Source organism: Bombina bombina, chromosome 3 (assembly GCF_027579735.1).
Source record: "Bombina bombina isolate aBomBom1 chromosome 3, aBomBom1.pri, whole genome shotgun sequence".
Taxonomy (NCBI): domain Eukaryota; kingdom Metazoa; phylum Chordata; class Amphibia; order Anura; family Bombinatoridae; genus Bombina; species Bombina bombina.
The window spans coordinates 1144018768-1144040902 of NC_069501.1; the positions used below are offsets into that span (position 1 = coordinate 1144018768).

A 22135-nucleotide genomic window follows, 5' to 3' on the forward strand; every position below is an offset into this window, starting at 1 on the left:
CTTTCTAATGCATTATTTAGATAATTTTTCGAAGATACAAAAAACGAAAGACAAGCTCTCAGCACCCTTTAGGGGTCTGGCTGCTGACAGTTTTACTCTCGTTTTTTAACTGCTAAACCCTCTGTTTATACTTATGCTAATATTGTGTGAATGGTAATGTGGTACGTTGGCATTTCATGACAACATTGACTCATTAGCAAGATAGATGTAAATTTAGCCTCCGCTATAGAAGGGGCTTAGGTAGAAAGAACTTAAGATATATTGAATGAGAATGAATGCGCAAGTCATTTAAGCAGGAACTTTAAATTGCTGATTGGGGAATAGTAGCGGTTTGCTCCAATCCCTTTACATTGTATCCCAGAGATTAATTCATCTATTATCTGCTACTCTCTTGTGCACACTACTATTATAAGCTGCTTTCTACCTATCTTAATACATCAAAAATTACATGATAAATGTCTGCTATATAGCCTTATATTAGGCTCTCTACTTACCTAGGATGGCATCTTATCCTCCACCTAGACATTATTCTGTACTCAGGAGAGTTTTAGTGTTTTTAAACTTGTATGATTGAATAGTGAGCCAATAAAGATAAGGCATGAACGTTTATTTAATTAGTGTTCTTGTATTATGAATGTTTGTATTGATTTTGAATTTATCCACATATAACTGAAGGGTAATAGCACTTCTTTGTGTTGTTGCATACTTTGTAACTCACCTTACCGTGAGTCTCCTTAGTGTGATGTTACCCCCCTACAGGTGCTCTTAATTCAATTTGAAATACATTACTTAGCACCTCTAGGTTATAAGAAATCAGTACTACCTTATCTACCTGTCCGTTTTTATCTGTCACATAGGCTGTGTTTTTGTGCTTGATGAGATGCATTTCTGTGTTTTCTCCCTTCGAATAGACTCTGCATCTTCTATCATCATTTTACTTTAGATGTACTGTATTTACCAGAGTGAATTGTTCATATCACACCTCTGTTTTACAGTCCTAATTCCAGTAACCTTCCTTTAAGAATCACATTACCATGGCAACTGGCTAGTATAGCAAAATCTGAAGCTTTATGTCACTATAAGTTATTTTGATTTATTTCCTAGCACTGCTATGCCTATCCCCTGAGTATCATTTTTATGCATAGCCATTTTATTTAAGTTGGAGTTACCTACTTTGTTGTAGATATAAGCTAGCTAATCTGGGGCTTTATTCTAATACGTGTCACTTTCATATTCTCCCCAGTTAATGAATTACTTAATTTTATACAGTCCTACCCACCTAGAGTCTTATGGATAGTTGTAACAATACCAATCATAAAATAAACATTTTGCTCATTATTCCACCTAGAACTTAGACTATGCCACTTCTATTGCAGAGAGTTGCAGTAACAAATTATATCACAAGCATTTTTAAAGTTTTAGTAATGATGTGTTATTATAGTTTTTGGGCCCAAAGGTGGCCTTTTATTCAATTTTTTTCCATATTTATCTTCACTCCCCACTAGTTCCCTCTGAGGTGTTTATGTGTGACACTGGTCCAAAATAGGCAAGTTTTTTGTTTGTTTTTCTTTTACTGAGGGAATATGTTTTACAGATTATATTTAGTAAAGTAGGTGATCACTTTGCTCAAATATTATTACAAAACTGAGGTTTGTCTGTAATACTTTTTTCATGATTAGGCAGGCAACATATTGCTAAATTTTTTTATTTATATACTGTTTTTTCCTCTGATGTATAGTGCTAAGAAATATTTGATGGATGTAGTAGCTCAAATGTATCTTTGAGAAATTATTGGTTATCACTTGCCTGCTGAACTACTGGTATTTTGGTTTTGTTACCATGTTTTATGATATAGTGAAATAGAGGCATGATTGATACTCTAACCATGCTGTTCTAGATTTGTTTATTGGACTTTACAGGGATGACTATCAGAAATTGTTTTATACTTTTGTTTCATCTGGAAGAATGCTATTTATGTATACTTGAAGTGTATTAACATGTTTGGAATACCCTTGAGTTTATGTGATTATACATTTGTCTCAAGCCTCAATAAAAAGAAAAAAAAAGTGCACGCTCCTAATCTTCTCAGTATGATCTTCAACTAATGATACCATAAGAACAAAGTAAATTTGATAGCAGGAGTTAATTGGATTTTTTTTTAATTGCATGCTCTGTCTGAATCATTTCAACTTCCATATCCCTTTAACTAAAAGATTGTAAAAAATCAAGGTATGTTCAATCTATATATATTTTTTTTGTTTCTCTCAAATATTAGAGAACTGTTAGAATAATTACAGATATGTTATGGGATATATTGGGGGACGTCACACCATATGGAATGACAAATAAGAGTTTATGAGTGCACAATCAGCTCCCTTAGGGTACAGGGGATATGAAAACTTAATCTTTAATTTAAATAGTTAACAATGGTAGATACCTTGGTTCTAAGAACCTACACACAAATTAACACCAAAAAACACACTGAAAAACCTGTGCTTGTAACTAATTTGTAAATCCAGTTTGTTGAAAAACATTTAAGATGTGTCCTTAATATTAAATAAATCATTTAAACAGCTTAACTTGGTATATAAATATCTTTATACATTTGCCCATAAGGTTACAGTGGGGGAGCAGGCTCTGACGTGATTGGCTAACAACATTCACATGACCGGACTTTTCTATATTTTCTTAGTCCTCAATCAGGTAGCCTTGTTACATACACACTATCGTATTCTGCCTATACATTTACAATAGAGGAGTAGGCACTGACGTGATTGGTCAAACTTAGTCAAGTGATCAGACTTCATAGATATTGTTTTAGTCCTCAATCAGGTAGCCATATAACACACACATTTTCACACTTTCGGAATAAGGATAAAATGTCCGTGTAGGAGACACTGGGATTGGCCAATAACAGTCACATGACACAGTTAAGAATGGAAATTATAGCCAGCCAATAGGAGATTGATAGCTCTCAGACTTCTTTCAGTTAGTACGTGACCGGATCAATGGGGAAGAGGGCGGGAACGGATGCTAGGTGCTGATTGCTGATTGGTCGCCTCCGTTTTTAAATTTCAGGCTTCGGCTATAGCTATTTTTCAAAATTCTTTGACCAGATATGCTTGACAAAGGCCCGCATATGGGCCGAAACGCGTAGCAATTCATTTGCTTTTCCTTTTTTCGTTTTTGTTAAACTTGTCTGCATACCCTGAAATGATGCCGACTTAACCAGTTATCGGCCAGGAACACCGGGGGGTATTGCTGTAAGCTATCTCTCTTTTTTGGAGCTTACAAGTACAGGTTTTTCAGTGTGTTTTTTAGTGTTAATTTGTGTGTAGGTTCTTAGAACCGAGGTATCTACCATTTTTAACTATTTCAATTAAAGATTAAGTTTTAATATCCCCTGTACCCTAAGGGAGCTGATTGTGCACTCATAAACTCTTAATTGTCATTCCATGTGACGTCCTCTCTAATTAGCATTTCCTTTAGAGGAGTAGCACCCGGTCACTGTACCGGTTTCTTTGGCCCCAAATTACTAGCATAGTGCCACACTCATTGATTCTTCATATATTGGGGGAGTGTCAGTAAGACTTGGAGTTTGAATTTGACCCCAGAAGATGTAAAAATATATTGGAAGGGCAGCCAATAAAAGCAGTAGATATTTATGAGGAGGGTGGGTAGTAAATCTATGAATTACACAATTTTCTATATGACGTCTATTAAACCGGTATGTTACCATAGAACATTCTTGTTAAAAAAAAGTTGCCAACACCATTATTATGATATACATTAATCTGTCACTTATAAATGTAGCTGCATTTTTACAAAGCAATCAGTGTTGCATTTAGATTTGAAGCTCCCTTACTTAGAAAACTGCATATCAACTGTTTAATATACTGGTTGTCAAGGATACTAGGCTTACTAAAATGTGCCCTAATAATTCAGTGATATAAAGTTATTTAAATGGAATGTAAAGCAAGAATTAAACTTTTATTATTCAGATAGAGCATGCAATTTTAAACAACCTTCCAATTTAGTGCTTCATAACCTTCTTTAGTCCGCTGCTTCATAACTGGTGTTTCTGGCAAGCCTTAAGGCTCGCCAGAAACACGGATCTTGATAAATAGGCCCCAAAGTGTTCAGCTAGCAAACAGTTTTGCATTGCAGCTCCTTCAACAAAGGATATCAGGAGCATAAAGCAAATTTGATAATAGAAATTTGTTTAAAATTGTTTGTTTTATTTGACTCATAAAAGTAAAAATTTGAGTTTCATGTCCCTTTAAATCAATTAAACAATTCAATGTAAACACAAGATTGCTATTACTTACCCAACACCGCAGGTAAATAGTTGGACTTTCCCCACATTTCTTTTTAAAACCTGAAAGACAGGGCTCTCATTTTGGATGTGTCCATCAGATATTAGGAGGATTTTTTGCACTCCAGTTGAAGGGGCAAGTAGGCTCAAGGAATGCAGTGGTTTCCACAACTCTGTATTTCCCATGTTTGGTTTGGCTGACTAAGAGATAAACAATAAAAAGGCACCTTCTTAAATATGTACAGTAGCAGAGCTGTAAAGAGAAAATTATCAGTGCTGTCAAAATTGATGCAAGTCAGAAATACAATGTTCTTACTCTGATAAACTTCTTCAGCTTCTCCAGAGTAGTATTATTTTGTAATTTTGGATACAGGTCAAATTCTTTATACCCTGTGAGAAATAAAAAATAAATGCATTAGTTTTAAATTTACATAATAATAAAGACAACATATTAATAAGTTAATATGTTTGCTAAATATATAAAAAAAAGGAATATCAATATGACCTGTGGAATTATAGGAACATTTAAAAATACAATATTTTCTTTCCTAAGATATGGAAAGTCCACAACGTCATTCAATTACTAGTGGGAATATCACTCCTGGCCAGCAGGAGGAGGCAAAGAGCACCACAGCAAAGCTGTTAAGTGTCACTTCCCTACCCATAATCCCCAGTCATTCTCTTTGCCACTGTCAATGGAGGAGGTGAAGTTTGGTGTCTAAAGAAATGAATTCCTTTTTCGGGTACTTTTCCCGGCAAGCAAGGATTTGGGTTTAGCTGAGTCCACGTCAATCTCTTCAGTAGAGTAGTGGTGGCTTTTAAGCAGTTAGGAAATTGTGAGGTAGTCCTTGTTTTGTTTCCTAACACATTGCTGACCATGGTACAGAAAGCTAGAGTTGGTTACTCTGTTCTTTCTTTTTCTACAGGTCTCAATGTGTCCTTTCACGCCTTGTGAGCTGTCTCCCTACCGGACAGCTAGACTGCAGGTAAGTGCTTTTGTCTTCTAGGACTTGGAGACTTGCACTTCAAAAGAATATGTCATATGCAGTAGATGGGGACATTTTTAAAATCCTTTATACAGGATTTTCTTTGGCAGTGGGCAGGCACATTATGTATGTTGAGACTAGGGATTAATCTTCCCTTTATTGGGACGTTTTTTTCTCTTTGGGCAAATTTTGTTGAAACACTTTATTAGTATGTGTGTGGCTTTATAAAGTTTGTTTTATAAAGGGATCTATGTATAAACTTAAAATTTGGCAGTTGGTTCTCTTTGCTTGCTTAGCTAGAACAGGCTGACAGACTGCTTGAGCGTTTGTGCAAATTAAGCTCCAGTGTTGTAGGCAGAGGGAAACGCGCGCCTTTTACTTGCTGCATAGTTTCCTCTCTCTGCCGTTCATGTGACTTCTCTCTGCTGTCAGATATTCACGGAGCGGAGCAGCATCATTGAATTTCAGTCTCTTCAGTGTCGATCTACTATATGATCGTTTTAGAGACTTCTGGCAGCCAAATTATGTATAAGTGTTATGGTAAGGCACCTCAGCATGTCTGAGGTGTAGGGGGCCTGATTGGTTTATTATTTTAAAGAATTTTTGCATAACGTTAAGCGGCTGTGGTATTAAAAATTCTTAAAGTGACAGTGTATTTAAAAAATTTCTACAATTTAGGGGAATTTTTTATTTAGTATTATAGACATGGACCAAGACTCTGTGTCTTTTGACAAATGCTTGTATGCCTTGAGGCACAAATTGTTTTGCCTATGCAATTCTGTGCTGCATGCTTAGCTAGAATACTTCAATTTAAAGATAAATTGTTGCCATCTAAGCCAAATGTCTCTCAGGATGATGTTGTTCAGGCAATGCCACAGCTTTCTCCTCAAACGTCCTAAGCCTCTATTGGGTCACATACAGTGCCCTGCAGTTCATCTCAGCCTCCTGGAGGAGTTTATTTGCCTGCAGATTTTGATGCACAGGTATCTTCTGCGGTATCTGCAGCATTATCTGCTTTTCCTATGCTGGGAAAACGCAAGAGGAAAATTAGACATTCAGATAGTAAGGTTTCTGTTCCACCTACTGCTACGCAGGTTGCCCTCCCTGGTAAATCTGATGAGGAGGATACATTGGTAGCCTCTGAGGGTGAAATCTCAGATTCGGACAGTATTATTCCTTCATCTGATACTGAAGAAGTAAACTACAGATTTAAGCTTGGAAACCTTTGTGTACTGTTAAAGGTGGTATTGGCTACTTTAGACGACTCTGATACTTCTGTTGTTGTCAACCCTAAGAAGTCTACTAAACTTAATACATGTTATGATGTTCCTTCCTCTGTGGAACTGTTTCCTGTTCCAGACAGTGTGACAGAGATTATTTCACAGGAATGGGAGAAGCCAGGGATACCTTCCCCCCCGTCTCCCATCTTTAAAAAGATGTTTACTGTTGCTGACTCCATTAAAGATTCATGGAACACGGTGCCTAAAGTAGAAGGGGGCTATTTCTACTATGGCTAAAAGAACTACGATCCCTATAGAGGATAGCTGCTCCTTTAAGGATCCCATGGATAAAAAGCTGGAGGCTTATTTGAAAAAGATGTATGTTCATCAAGGTCTTCAATGGCAACTTGCAGTTTGTATTGCCACAGTAGCAAGTGCAGCATCTTATTGGTGCAACGCCTTGTCTGAATCAATTTTAGTAGAGACTCCGTTGGAGGAGATCCAAGATAGGATTAGGGCTCTCAAACTAGCCAATTCCTTTATTTCTGATACTAACATGCATGTTATTAGACTGGGAGCCAAGAATGTCTGGCTTCACTGTCTTAGCCCGCAGGGCTTTATGGCTAAAATCTTGGTCAGCTGATGTTACCTCCAAATACAAGGATTTGGCGCCTCCTTACAAGAGTAAGACCTTGTTTGGACCTGGTCTGGCAGAAATAATTTCTGATATTATGGGTGGAAAAACATAATTTATGCTTACCTGATAAATTTATTTCTCTTGTGGTGTATCCAGTCCACGGATCATCCATTCCTTGTGGGATATTCTCCTTCCCAACAGGAAGCTGCAAGAGGATCATCCACAGCAGAGCTGTCTATATAACTCCTCCCCTAACTGCCACTACCAGTCATTCGACCGAAGACAAGCAAGAGAAAGGAGAAACTATAGGGTGCAGTGGTGACTGTAGTTTAAAAATAAAACACACCTGCCTTAAAATGACAGGGCGGGCCGTGGACTGGATACACCACAAGAGAAATAAATTTATCAGGTAAGCATAAATTATGTTTTCTCTTGTAAGGTGTATCCAGTCCACGGATCATCCATTACTTGTGGGATACCAATACCAAAGCTATAGGACACGGATGAAGGGAGGGACAAGGCAGGCGCTTAAACGGAAGGCACCACTGCCTGCAAGACCTTTCTCCCAAAAATAGCCTCCGAAGAAGCAAAAGTATCAAATTTTAAAAACCCATGTGGAAGCTACCGCTCTAGTAGAATGAGCTGTAATCCTTTCAGGAGGCTGCTGGCCAGCAGTCTCATAAGCTAAGCGTATTATACTCCTTAGCCAGAAGAAAGAGAGGTTGCCGAAGCCTTTTGGCCTCTCCTCTGTCCAGAGTAGACAACAAACAATGCAGATGTTTGACGAAAATCTTTAGTAGCTTGTAAATAAAACTTTAAAGCACGAACCACGTCAAGATTGTGTAAAAGACGTTCCTTCTTTGAAGAAGGATTAGGACACAGTGACGGTACAACAATCTCCTGATTGATATTTTTATTAGATACCACCTTAGGTAAAAAAAACAGGTTTGGTACGTAACACTACCTTATCTGCATGAAAAATGAGATATCACATTCAGCTAGATTTAGAGTTTGGCGTTAGCCGTCAAAACCAGCGTTAGAGGCTCCTAACGCTGGTTTTGGGCTACCGCTGGTATTTAGAGTCAGTCAGGAAAGGGTCTAACGCTCACTTTCCAGCCGCGACTTTTCCATACCGCAGATCCCCTTACGTCAATTGCGTATCCTATCTTTTCAATGGGATCTTTCTAACGCCGGTATTTAGAGTCTTGGCTGAAGTGAGCGTTAGAACTCTAACGACAAAACTCCAGCCGCAGAAAAAAGTCAGGAGTTAAGAGCTTTCTGGGCTAACGCCGGTTCATAAAGCTCTTAACTACTGTGCTCTAAAGTACACTAACACCCATAAACTACCTATGTACCCCTAAACCGAGGTCCCCCCACATCGCCGCCACTCTATTACATTTTTTTAACCCTTAATCTGCCGACCGCACACCGCCGCAACCTACGTTATCCCTATGTACCCCTAATCTGCTGCCCCTAACACCGCCGACCCCTATATTATATTTATTAACCCCTAATCTGCCGCCACCAACGTCGCTGCTACCTTACCTACAATTATTAACCCCTAATCTGCCGACCGGACCTCACCGCTACTATAATAAAGTTATTAACCCCTAATCCGCCTCACTCCCGCCTCAATAACCCTATAATAAATAGTATTAACCCCTAATCTGCCCTCCCTAACATCGCCGACACCTAACTTCAAGTATTAACCCCTAATCTGCCGACCGGACCTCACCGCTACTATAATAAATGTATTAACCCCTAAAGCTAAGTCTAACCCTAACACTAACACCCCCCTAAGTTAAATATAATTTTTATCTAACGAAATAAATTAACTCTTATTAAATAAATTATTCCTATTTAAAGCTAAATACTTACCTGTAAAATAAACCCTAATATAGCTACAATATAAATTATAATTATATTGTAGCTATTTTAGGATTTATATTTATTTTACAGGCAACTTTGTAATTATTTTAACCAGGTACAATAGCTATTAAATAGTTAATAACTATTTAATAGCTACCTAGTTAAAATAATTACAAAATTACCTGTAAAATAAATCCTAACCTAAGTTACAATTAAACCTAACACTACACTATCAATAAATTAATTAAATAAAATACCTACAATTATCTACAATTAAATCTAACACTACACTATCAATAAATTAATTAAATACAATATCTACAAATAAATAAACTAACTAAAGTACAAAAAATAAAAAAAGTTAAGTTACAAAAAATAAAAAAATTAATTTCAAACATAATAAAAATATTACAACAATTTTAAGCTAATTACATCTACTCTAAGCCCCCTAATAAAATAACAAAGCCCCCCAAAATAAAAAAAATGCCCTACCCTATTCTAAAATTAAAATAGAAAAGCTCTTTTACCTTACCAGCCCTTAAAAGGGCCTTTTGCGGGGCATGCCTCAAAGAATGCAGCTCTTTTGCCTGTAAAAAAAAACATACAATACCCTCCTCAACATTACAACCCACCACCCACATACCCCTAATCTAACCCAAACCCCCCTTAAATAAACCTAACACTAAGCCCCTGAAGATCTTCCTACCTTGTCTTCACCATGCCAGGTATCACCGATCGGTCCAGGCTCCGAAGTCTTCATCCAAGCCCAAGCGGGGGCTGGAGATCCATCATCCGGCTGAAGTCTTCTATCAAGCGGCAAGCATAAGTCCAGAAGAGGCTCCAAAGTCTTCATCCTATCCGGGCAGAAGAGGAGATCCGGACCGGCAACCATCTTCATCCAAGCGGCATCTTCTATCTTCATCCAATGACGAGGGGCTCCATCTTGAAGACCTCCGGCGCGGATCCATCCTCTTCTTCCGACGTCCTAAGTCCGAATGAAGGTTCCTTTAAATGACGTCATCCAGGATTCTATCAGCCAATTGGAATTAAGGTAGGGAAAATTTGATTGGCTGATAGTGTAGTGTTAGATTTAATTGTAGATAATTGTAGGTATTTTATTTCATTAATTTATTGATAGTGTAGTGTTAGGTTTAATTGTAACTTAGGTTAGGATTTATTTTACAGGTAATTTTGTAATTATTTTAACTAGTTAACTATTAAATAGTTATTAACTATTTAATAACTATTGTACCTGGTTAAAATAAATTCAATGTTGCCTGTAAAATAAATATTAATCCTAAAATAGCTACAATAATAATAATTTTAATTTATATTGTAGCTATATTAGGGTTTATTTTACAGGTAAGTATTTAGCATTAAATAGGAATAAGTTATTTAATAAGAGTTAATTTATTTCGCTAGATTTAAATTAAATTTAATTTAGGGGGGTGTTAGTGTTAGGGTTAGACTAAGCATTAGGGGTTAATACATTTATTAGAGTAGCGGTGAGGTCCGGTCGGCAGATTAGGGGTTAATACTTGAAGTTAGGTGTCAGCGATGTTAGGGAGGGCAGATTAGGGGTTAATACTATTTATTATAGGGTTAGTGAGACAGATTAGGGGTTAATACATTTATTATAGTAGCGGTGAGGTCCGGTCGGCAGATTTTTGTAGGTAGCTGGCGGCGACGTTGTGGGGGGCAGATTAGGGTTAATAAATATAATATAGGGGTCGGCGGTGTTAGTGGCAGCAGATTAGGGGTACATAGGGATAATGTAGCTTGCGGCGGTGTATGGAGCGGCAGATTAGGGGTTAAAAAATATGCAGGGGTCAGCGATAGCGGGGGCGGCAGATTAGGGGTTAATAAGTGTAAGGTTAGGGGTGTTTAGACTTGGGGTACATGTTAGGGTATTAGGTGCAGACTTAGGAAGTGTTTCCCCATAGGAAACAATGGGGCTGCGTTAAGAGCTGAACGCTGCTTTTTTGCAGGTGTTAGGTTTTTTTTTCAGCTCAAACTGCCCCATTGTTTCCTATGGGGGAATCGTGCACAAGCACGTTTTTGAAGCTGGCCGCGTCCGTAAGCACCGCTGGTATTGAGAGTTGCAATGGCGGTAAATATGCTACACGCTCCCTTTTTGGAGCCTAACGCAGCCCTTCTGTGAACTCTAAATACCAGCGGTATTTAAAAGGTGCGAGGGAAAAAAAGCCAGCGTTAGCTACGCGGGTCGTTACCGACAAAACTCTAAATATAGCCGATTGTAAAGCAGATAACTCCGAAACTCTTTGAGCCAAGGAGATAGCTACTAAAAACAGAACCTTCCAGGATAAGAGCTTAATATCTACGGAATGCAAAGGTTCAAACGGAACCCCTTGAAGAACCTTAAGAACTAAATTTAAACTCCAAGGCGGAGCAACAGGTTTAAACACAGGCTTGATTCTGACTAAAGCCTGACAAAACACCTGCACGTCTGGAACCTCAGCCAGACGTGTGTGCAAAAGAATAGACAGAGCAGAAATCTGTCCTTTTAAGGAACTAGCTGACAAACCCTTCTCCAATCCTTCTTGGAGAAAAGATAATATCCTAGGAATCCTGACCTTACTCTATAAGTAACCCTTGGATTCACACCAATGAAGATATTTACACCATATCTTATGATAGATTTTCCTGGTGACAGGCTTTTTCGCCTGTATTAAGGTATCAATGACCGACTCGGAGAAACCACGCTTTGATAAAATCAAGCGTTCAATCTCCAAGCAGTCAGCCGCAGAGAAATTTGATTTGGATGGTTGAAAGGACCCTGAAGTAGAAGGTCCTGCCTCAGAGGCAGAGTCCATGGTGGAAAGGATGACATGTCCACCAGATCTGCATACCAAGTCCTGCGTGGCCACGCAGGTGCTATCAAAATTACCGATGCTCTCTCCTGTTTGATCTTGGCAATCAGACGAGGGAGCTGAGGAAACGGTGGAAACACATAAGCCAGGTTGAAGGACCAAGGCGCTGCTAGAGCATCTATCAGCGCTGCCTTGGGATCCCTGGACCTGGATCCGTAACAAGGAAGCTTGGCATTCTGGCGAGACGCCATGAGATCCAGTTCTGGTTTGCCCCAACGTTGAATCAACTGTGCAAACACCTCCAGATGGAGCTCCCACTCCCCCGGATGAAAAGTCTGATGACTTAGAAAATCTGCCTCCCAGTTCTCTACTCCTGGGATATGGATAGCTGATAGATGGCAAGAGTGAATCTCTGCCCATTGAATTATCTTTGAAACCTCCAACATCGCTAGGGAACTCCTTGTTCCCCCTTGATGGTTGATGTAAGCTACAATCGTGATGTTGTCCGACTGAAATCTGATGAACCTCACTGCCGCTAGCTGAGGCCAAGCCTGAAGAGCATTGAATATCGCTCTTAGTTCCAGAATGTTTATTGGAAGGAGTGCCTCCTCCTGAGTCCACGACCCCTGAGCCTTCAGAGAGTTCCAGACTGCACCCCAGCCCAGAAGGCTGGCATCTGTTGTTACTATTTTCCAATCTGGCCTGCAGAAGGACATACCTTTGGACAGATGGACCCGAGATAGCCACCAGAGAAGAGAATCCCTGGTCTCTTGATCCAGATTTAGTAGAGGGGACAAATCTGTGTAATCCCCATTCCACTGACTGAGCATGCAGAGTTGCAGCGGTCTGAGATGTAGGCGGGCAAACGGAACTATGTCCATTGCCGCTACCATTAAGCCGATTACTTCCATACACTGAGCCACCGAAGGGCGAGAAGCATAATAAAGAACACAGGAATTTAGAAGTTTTGACAACCTGTCCTCTGTCAGGTAAATCCTCATTTCTACAGAATCTATCAGAGTTCCCAGGAAGGAAACTCTTGTGAGAGGGGATAGAGAACTCTTCTTTTCGTTCACTTTCCACCCATGAGACCTCAGGAATTCCAGAACAATGTCCGTATGGGACTTGGCAATTTGGAAATTCGACGCCTGTATCAGAATGTCGTCTAAGTAAGGGGCTACTAATATGCCCCGCGGCCTTAGGACCACCAGAAGTGACCCCAGAACCTTCGTAAAGATTCTTGGTGCCATAGCTAACCCAAAGGGAAGAGCCACAAACTGGTAATGCCTGTCTAGGAAGGCGAACCTGAGAAACCGATGATGATCTTTGTGTATCGGAATGTGAAGATAAGCATCCTTTAAGTCCACGGTAGTCATGTATTGACCCTCCTGGATCATAGGTAGGATGGTTCGAATAGTCTCCATCTTGAAAGATGGGACCCTGAGAAATTTGTTTAGGATCTTGAGATCTAAGATTGGTCTGAAGGTTCCCTCTTTCTTGGGAACCACAAAGAGATTTGAATAGAAGCCTTGCCCCTGTTCCTCCTTTGGAACTGGGTGGATCACTCCCATAACTAGGAGGTCTTGAACACAATGTAAGAATGCCTCTCTCTTTATCTGGTCTGCAGATTATTGTGAGAGGTGAAATCTTCCTTTTGGGGAAGAAGCTTTGAAGTCCAGAAGATATCCCTGGGACACAATTTCCAACGCCCAGGGATCCTGGACATCTCTTGCCCAAGCCTGGGTGAAGAGAGAAAGTCTGCCCCCTACTAGATCCGTTACCGGATCGGGGGCTGATCTTTCATGCTGTCTTAGAGGCAGCAGCAGCAGGCTTCTTGGCCTGCTAACCTTTGTTCCAGGCCTGGTTAGGTCTCCAGACCGGCTTGGACTGGGCAAAATTTCCCTCTTGTTTTGCATTAGAGGGAGTTGATGCCGCGCTCGTCTTAAAGTTTCGAAAGGCACGAAAATTAGTTTGTTTGGTCCTTAATTTATTAGACCTATCCTGAGGAAGGGCATGACCTTTTCCTCCAGTAATATCAGAAATGATCTCCTTCTGTCATGATCCGGTGTACATGCGCTCAGGACACAGACCCTCGGGGCAGTGGTAGGGATTTGAAGACACCGACCCCTTACCCGGGGAAGAGTATCCTGGACGTGGATAGATGATATTCTGTGATTCATAGTTGCTAGAAGTTATTGTAGAATAAATGGAGAGTGCAACATTTGTATACAATATATTCTGACTTCACTGTGACTTATAGTTAGTTAATAGAAGTAGCTGCAGGATTCAATGAGAGAAAAATATAGCAATGTGGAATGTTCAGGTTTCAGAGTAAACTGGTAAAAGATTGACACTTAGATGCAAACTAGGTTTGTTGCAGGTTCACAGTACATAATATTATATAAAGCTGTATGTCAGAGTTAAGCACAGCTGCACAGGTAGTTAGACAAGCTGAAAGTTTAGGCATTGTTTGAGCTTATAAATGTCACAGTCATCCAGAGTAGCTAAAACCTCCCTGAGCAACACGCGGAGGTGTTCAAGCTTAAATTTAAATGTAGACATATCAGAATCAGGTTGAAGCATCTTCCCCGAGTCAGAAAAATCACCCACAGAAAGAAGCTCTCCTGCCTCAGCTTCTGCATATTGTGAGGGGATATCAGACATTGCTACTAAAGCGTCAGAGAGCTCTGTATTTTTTCTAGTCCCAGAGCTGTCTCGCTTTCCTTGTAACCCTGGAAGTTTGGACAATACCGCTGTAAGGGTATGATCCATAACTGCCGCCATGTCTTGTAAAGTAAACGCCATGGGCGCACTAGATGTACTTGGCGCCACTTGAGCGGGAGTCAAAGGTTCTGACACGTGGGGCGAGTTAGTCGGCATAACTTCCCCCTTGTCAATTTCCTCTGGTGATAAATCTTTTAAAGACAGAATATGATCTTTATAACTTAAAGTAAAATCAGTACATTTGGTACACATTCTAAGAGGGGGTTCCACAATGGCTTCTAAACATAATGAACAAGGAGTTTACTCTATGTCAGACATGTTTAAACAGACTTGCAATGAGACCAGCAAGCTTGGAAAGAAATTGAAAAACAGTGATAAAAAGCAGTAAATCTTACAAAATTTTTACAGTGTGTATAATAGACTAACAGAGCATTGCACCCACTTGCAAATGGATGATTAATCCCTTAGTTTCATAAACGGATCAAAAAAACGATATAAACGTTTTTTAACAGTCACAACAAACTGCCACAGCTCAGCTGTGGCCCTACCTGCCCATACAATGACTTTTGAAGGCACACAAACCCTTTGTAGAGGTCCTGAGTGTTCAGGGGACTCCTTCAGGGAAGCTGGAAGTCTCAAGCTGCAAAAACTACTGCACAATTTAGGCCTGAAATTAGGCCCCTCCCAACCTGTACTCACAGTGAGAGGGCCATAAAAAACTATCCCTAGGCAAAATCTAGCCAGCCATATGGAAAAAACTGGGCCCCAATAAAGTTTTATCACCAATATGTAGAAAAAAAACGTTTAAACACTTCCAGCAAACGTTATCTTATTTTCAGTAATGTGAGAAAGTAATAAGAATATTACCTTTTACAGCAAGCATGATACTAGTCATTATTAAATCACTGTAATCAGGCTTACCTTAAATAAATCTGGTATTAACAGCATTTTCTAGCATATTCATTTCTCTAGAAAAATTTAAACTGCACATACATCATAGCAGGAGACCCTGCACGCCATTCCCCCAGCTGAAGTTACCTCATCTCTTCAGTTATGTGTGAGAACAGCAATGGATCTTAGTTACAACCTGCTAAGATCATCAAAAACCACAGGCAGACTCTTCTTCAACTTTCTGCCTGAGGCTAAAACAGTACAACTCCGGTACCATTTGAAAATAATAAACTTTTGATTGAAGATAAACTACATAAATTCACCACATCTCTCTATCTACTTCCTATCGTGTCGAGAGCTGCAAGAGAATGACTGGTAGTGGCAGTTAGGGGAGGAGCTATATAGACAGCTCTGCTGTGGGTGATCCTCTTGCAGCTTCCTGTTGGGAAGGAGAATATCCCACAAGTAATGGATGATCCGTGGACTGGATACACCTTACAAGAGAAAGGGTCTTTTCTACCGCAAGGCAAGAATAACAGACTTAAAGGACGTCGTAATTTTCATTCCTTTCGTAACTTCAAAAGGTCAAAAGTCTTCCTCTCCCTCTTCTAAACAGTAATAGTCCAAGTCTTCTTGGAAGCCCAATCAATTTTGGAATAAGGGGAAGCAATCAAAGAAACCATCAGCTTAGTCTAAGTCAGCATGAAGGGTCCACCCCCGATCCGGGATCGGATCAATTGGGGGGCAGACTTTCTCTGTTTTGTCAAGCGTGGATACGAGATGTCCCAGATCCTTGGGCTGTGGACATAGTATCTCAGGGTTACAAAATAGAATTCAAAACTCTCCCTCCCAGGGGCAGATAATTCCTCTCAAGATTATCTGCAGACCAGGTAAAAAAAGAGGCATTCTTGAACTGCGTTCAGGACCTTTCCTCCCTGGGAGGGATTGTTCCAATTCCAGTAAGGGAATAGGGTCTAGGATTTTATTCAAATCTGTTCGTGGTTCCCAAAAAAGAGGGAACCTTTTGACACATTTTAGAACTAGATTGTCTCAACAAGTTTCTCAGGGTACTATAATTCAAAAAGGAAGCCATTCATTCCATTCTTCCTTTGGTCCAAGATGGTCAGTTCATGAATACCAAAAACCTGAAGGATGCGTATCTTCATGTTCCCATCCACAGGGATCATCACAAGTTCCTGAGATTCACCTTTCTAGACAAACACTTTCAGTTAGTGGCTCTTCTGTTTGGCCTTGACACAGCTCCCAGAATTTTCTCAAATGTTCTGGGGGCTCTCTTGGCAGTGATCAGGTCTCTGGGAATTGCAGTGGCACCCTACCTGGATGACATATTGGTTCAGGCGCCATCTTTTTATCAAGAAAATTGTCATACAGAGCTCTTGTTGTCTTTTCTACATTCCCACAGATGGAAAGTGAATCTGATGAAGAGCTCCCTTGTTCCAGCTACAAGGGTGATTTTCTTAGGAACCATAATAGATTCCCTATTTTTGAATTTTTTTTTCTGACAGAGGTCAGAAAATACAATATTCTTTCCTCTTGCCTCTCTCTTCAGTCTACTGTTCGGCCGTCAGTAGCTCAATGTATGGAGGTAATTGGTCTGATGGTCGCTTCTATGGACATCATTCCCTTTGCTCAATTCCATTTGAGAGCTCTGCAGTTATGCATGCTCAGGCAATGGAATGGAGACCATTCAGAGCTGTCTCAGAGGATAGCTCTAGACCAGTTGACAAGAGACTCTCTCCCTTGGTGGCTTGCTCAAAAGCATCTGTCTCAGGGCACATGCTTCCGGAGACCTTCCTGGGTGATTGTGACCATGTACGCCAGCCTGCTAGGCGAGGGAGCAGTCTGACTTGTTTAACGGCACAGGGACTATGGACTCAGGATGAGTCTGCCCTCCCAATAAACATCTTGGAATTGAGAGTGATTTACAATGCTCTGATGGCTTGGCCTCAATTGTCTTTAGCCCGGTTTATCAGGTTTCAGTCGGACATCACCACCTCAGTGGCGTACATCAACCACCAGGGATGAACTCGGGGTTCCTTAGCCATGAAGGAGGTGGCACAGATTATTCAGTGGGTGGAAGCTCAAAATTGTTGTCTATCTGCCATCCACATGGAGTGGACAACTGGGAAGCGGATTTTCTGAGCAGACAGACATTTCATCCCGGGGAGTGGGCTCTCCATCCGGAGTTGTTCTCCAGGTTAACCCTCAAATGGGGGGGGGGGGTTCCCGGCGTTGGATCTGATGGTGTCAATGCAGAACATCTGATAGATGCTCTGGCGGTTCCTTGGGATTTCGGTCTAGCATACCTGTTTCCTCTGTTTGCGCTCCTTCCACGAGTTATTGCTTGTATCAAACAAGAGAGAGCATTGGTAATTCTAATAACTCCTGCATGGCCTTGCAGGATCTGGTATGCAGACCTAGTGAAGATGTCATCTTAGCCGCCTTGGAGGTTGCCGCTGAGGAAGTACCTTCTAACTCAAGGTCCATTCCTCCATCCAAATCTCGTTTCTCTGAAGCTGACTGCTTGGAGATTGAACGCTTAGTTCTGTCTAAACATGGATTTTCTGAGTCGGTCATTAAGACCATGATCCAGGCTTGCAAGCCTGTTACTTGAAAAATTTCTCTCCTCTTCTTGGGCTTTCAAAAATTAAGCTTCTGTGGAACACATTTGCAAGGCTGCAACTTGGTCCTCTCTGCATACTTTTTCCAAATTTGATACTTTTGCCTCGGCTGAGACCTCTTTTGGGAGAAAGGTTATTCAAGCAGTGGTGCCTTCTGTTTAGGTCTGCCTGTCTTGTTCTCCCTCCCTGTTCATTCTGTGTCCTCTAGCTTTGGTATTGGTTCCCACTAGTAAGACTCTCCATATCTTAGGAAAGAAAACAAAATTTATGCTTACCTGATAAATTTCTTTTTTTCCGGATATGGAGAGTTCACGACCCCACCCTTTATTAAGAACGTTATTTTTTTACTAAACCTCAGGCACCTCTACACCTTTGTGTTATTCTTTTTCCATTTCCCTTCAGTCGAATGGCTGAGGATTATGGGTAGGGGAGTGACACTTAAGAGCTTTGGTGGCCAGGAGTGATATTCCCACTAGTAATTGAAAGACGTTGTGGACTCTCCATATCCAGAAAAAAAAGAAAGAAAGAAAATTATCATGTAAACATAAATTTTGTTTTGTATCACTTTTGTAATTTTCATTTTATCTGCCACATTTCTTAAAGGGAAATACTAAATAAAACAATGCCCATTCATAATTGTCTACCGCTTGTCCTGTTAATTTAATTCAGAAAAATTTGATTTTTTTCCACTCCTCCACCTAGAGGAGTGAATACTTAAAGGGACACTAAACGCACATTTTTTTTAATGATTCAGATAGAGCAGGCAATTTTAAGCAACTTTCTAATTTACTCCTATTATACATTTTTCTTCATTCTCTTGCTATCTTTATTTAAATAGCAGGAATTTAAAGCTTAAGAGCCGGCCCATTTTTGGTTTAGAACCTGGGTTATGGTTGCTTATTGGTTTGCTAAATGTAGCCACCAATAATCAAAGGCTATCCAGGGTGCTGAACCTACCTAAGCTTTAAACTCCTGCTTTTTAAATAAAGATAGCAAGAGATTGAAGAAAAACTGATAGTAGGAGTAAATTAGAAAGTTTCTTAAAATTGCATGCTCTATCTGAATCACGAAAGAACAAATTTGGGTTTAGTATCCATTTAAAGGGACACTAAACCCAAACATTTTCTTTTGTGATTCAGATAGAGAATTCAATTTTAAACAACTTTCCAATTTATTTCTATTATCTAATATGCTTTATTTTTTAGATATCCTTTATAAAGAAATAGCAAAGCACATGGGTGAGCCAATCACATGAGGCATCTATGTGCTGGCACCAATCAGCAGCTACTGAGCCTATCTAGATATGCTATTCAGCAAATAATATCAAGAGAATGAAGCAAATTAGATAATAGAAGTAAATTAGAAAGTTATTTAAAATTGCATGCTCTATCTAAATCATGAAAGAAAAAATGTGGGTTTAATGTCCCTTTAAGGTATGGAGAGTATTCTTAAAAAGACATGAAAGACAAAAAAAATTCTTTCATGATTCAGATAGAGCATACAATGTTAAACTTTCCAATTTACGTCTATTATCAAATTTAATTTGTTCTCTTGGTATTCATTGTTAAATGAGCACCAATGCACTAATGGGACCTAGCTGAGCAAACTGAATAAGCCAATGACAAAGGTTATATATGTGCAACCACCAATCAGCAGCTAGCTACCAGTAATGCATTGCTGCTCCTGAGCCTATTTTAAGTATGACTAGAGAATGAAGAAAATCAGATAAAAATAGTAATTTGGGAGGGGGCGGAGCTAGCCAGCCTAGGAGATGGCTGCTTTCATCTGAGCTCCTGAGCCCTATCCGTGAGAGAGCGTTAAAGGCTAGTGCCATTCAGTTTACTTTGGCTACCCGCAAGCTAATATGTGAGATAGTGACCTATGGAACAAGATAACGGATCACCCGTGGGTCTTTTGAGACCTCTTCATTAGTTTGCTGCACACCAAGACATATAGAGCTGCGCCATCACAGCGGTAACATGGAGAAGCTGTGAGATACACAGAGAAGAACCGCATCAGCCTGAAGTGCTTACCCGACTTCACCTCACAACCAGACTTACCCCTCAACCTGTTCGTCACCAGACGAACATCTATCACTACGGATCCGGAGCGACCATAAACCTCCCGGTGCAGGCCACAGCCTGTGTTGCAGTGAAGTGCGCGCATCGATTAAGCGCACCTGAACAGACGCACCGACAAGGCCTGAAACCATCTAAAGGGTGAGATCTGTGACACAGGAAACATATATTGTGCAGAAATAAATGTATAAGTCAACCTTATGGTTATATACACCGCTTGATAGCAATACCTTTGGATAGCTTAAACCTCACCTACAGAGATACAAAGCACCATTAATAATACAGTGTAAACTGAACTCAAAAATTATGTTTATGGCTTTACTTGCTTGAGGATGATATCTCCATTTAACTTCTAACTTTAATGTAATAACTAACAGCAAGGATAAAGAGCACAATGAACTTTTTGCCTTCCAACACCTTTTCTAGAGCTTAAAGAAAAGTCGATAAATATACAAGACCCTAGCTAACCCTGGGGGGCTGTCTGTTTGGACTGAGGTTCTATTTCTTACACACACTTCTTTGGGAGTAAATCAATCTGTATGAACTACGTTTACCACACTATCTGACCAACTGTGGGCAGTATATTCACACCTAATAATGTCTCCAAAAAAAGGCAGCAAACCAAGTAAAAACATTAAACAGCTGAAGACACCAGCTCACACTGTCAACAACTTCTTCAAGACCTTGGAAGCTAAGGCTCCTAGCCCCACAGATGCAAACCCACCAGATCAAGCATCATATCACAGCTCCTCAGACTCAGACAGTGATCAGACATCTGAATCTATCACAATTCCTAAAGCACTGTTTAACTCTATCCCTTCTAAAAAAGATTTCTCTACATTAATAACTCAGGTTAAACAGTGCATCAAGGACGAAATATCAGACCTCAAAAAAGATATTTCAGAGATTGGATACAGGGTTGAAACTCTCGAAAATACACAAGATTTACACTCAGAAGCGTTAACTGATTTAAACAACACCATACAGCATCAAGGTGCTACTATCATGGAGTTAGAGGATAAATTAGATGACGCTGAAAATAGAAGCAGACGCCATAATATCCGACTTCGAGGGATCCCAGAAGCTATTTCACCATCAGACCTGGAACAGTACTTACAGGATTTTTTTGGCTTCCTAAAGAAAGAAGAAATACCAATAAAAGTGGACATAGATAGAGCACACAGGGCCCTGCGCCCTAAACCGCAAGTGGGCCAACCACCAAGAGACGTTATCGTCCGCATAACCAACTTTCAAGTGAAAGAAAACCTCATGAAACTAGCCAGAGAGATGCAACCCATAAGATATGAGAACTCAGAGTTACAAATGTATGCAGATCTTTCCCAACGTACTCTCCTCAAAAGAAAGGAACTTAAACCACTCACAGAACTGTTGAGGGATAAGAATATCCCATACCGCTGGGGATTTCCGTTTCACCTGGCTATTATATGGAAAGGCAGGCGGCTAACCTGCACATCAGTTAAAGACATTGCGCTCATATGCAAGGACTTGGATGTTCCTCCCCCTCCAACAGAGGATTTAGCTGCTCATCAAGAAGATCAATCTAAGCGGAGGAAATCCCCAACACCACTTCCTCAAAGAGGGATTTGGCAACAGGCGATCCAAAAGAAAGCACGGAAGTCCGCCATGCCTACATCTCCTGTAATGATGGAAAAAGATTGATAATGGAACTCATTTCATGAATCCCCAATTGACCTTTTTGGTCATGAACTTCCTCATCTTTAAAGGGCACCCTTTAACTGGTGCTGCCTTTTTCTTCAGACTCCTCACTGGACCTAGGGCTTTCCTTCTGCCTCGAAGGCCCTTCATGTGGTATTTATTTTCACCTAAGGTTATCTAATGATGTCTAATGTTATCTAATGTTATTTGATATTATACAGTTGTTTTGCATGCCTTCCTGTATTACTCGACTTGCTAGAGAATG

The 22135-nt window shown here is 40.2% G+C and overlaps 1 protein-coding gene across 2 annotated transcripts in view; it reads right to left on the reverse strand.

The window, feature by feature from the left end:
- The window catches only part of PARP4 (poly(ADP-ribose) polymerase family member 4), a 516705-nt gene that overhangs the window by 311092 nt on the left and 183478 nt on the right, over nucleotides 1-22135 (reverse strand). For both annotated transcript variants that reach the window (XM_053708536.1, XM_053708535.1), the window contains exons 23-24: nucleotides 4632-4705; nucleotides 4329-4516 (exon numbers count right to left, since the gene is read on the reverse strand). In XM_053708536.1, the coding sequence (XP_053564511.1) occupies nucleotides 4329-4516; nucleotides 4632-4705 (262 nt within the window). The remainder of the gene's footprint in view (nucleotides 1-4328; nucleotides 4517-4631; nucleotides 4706-22135) is intronic.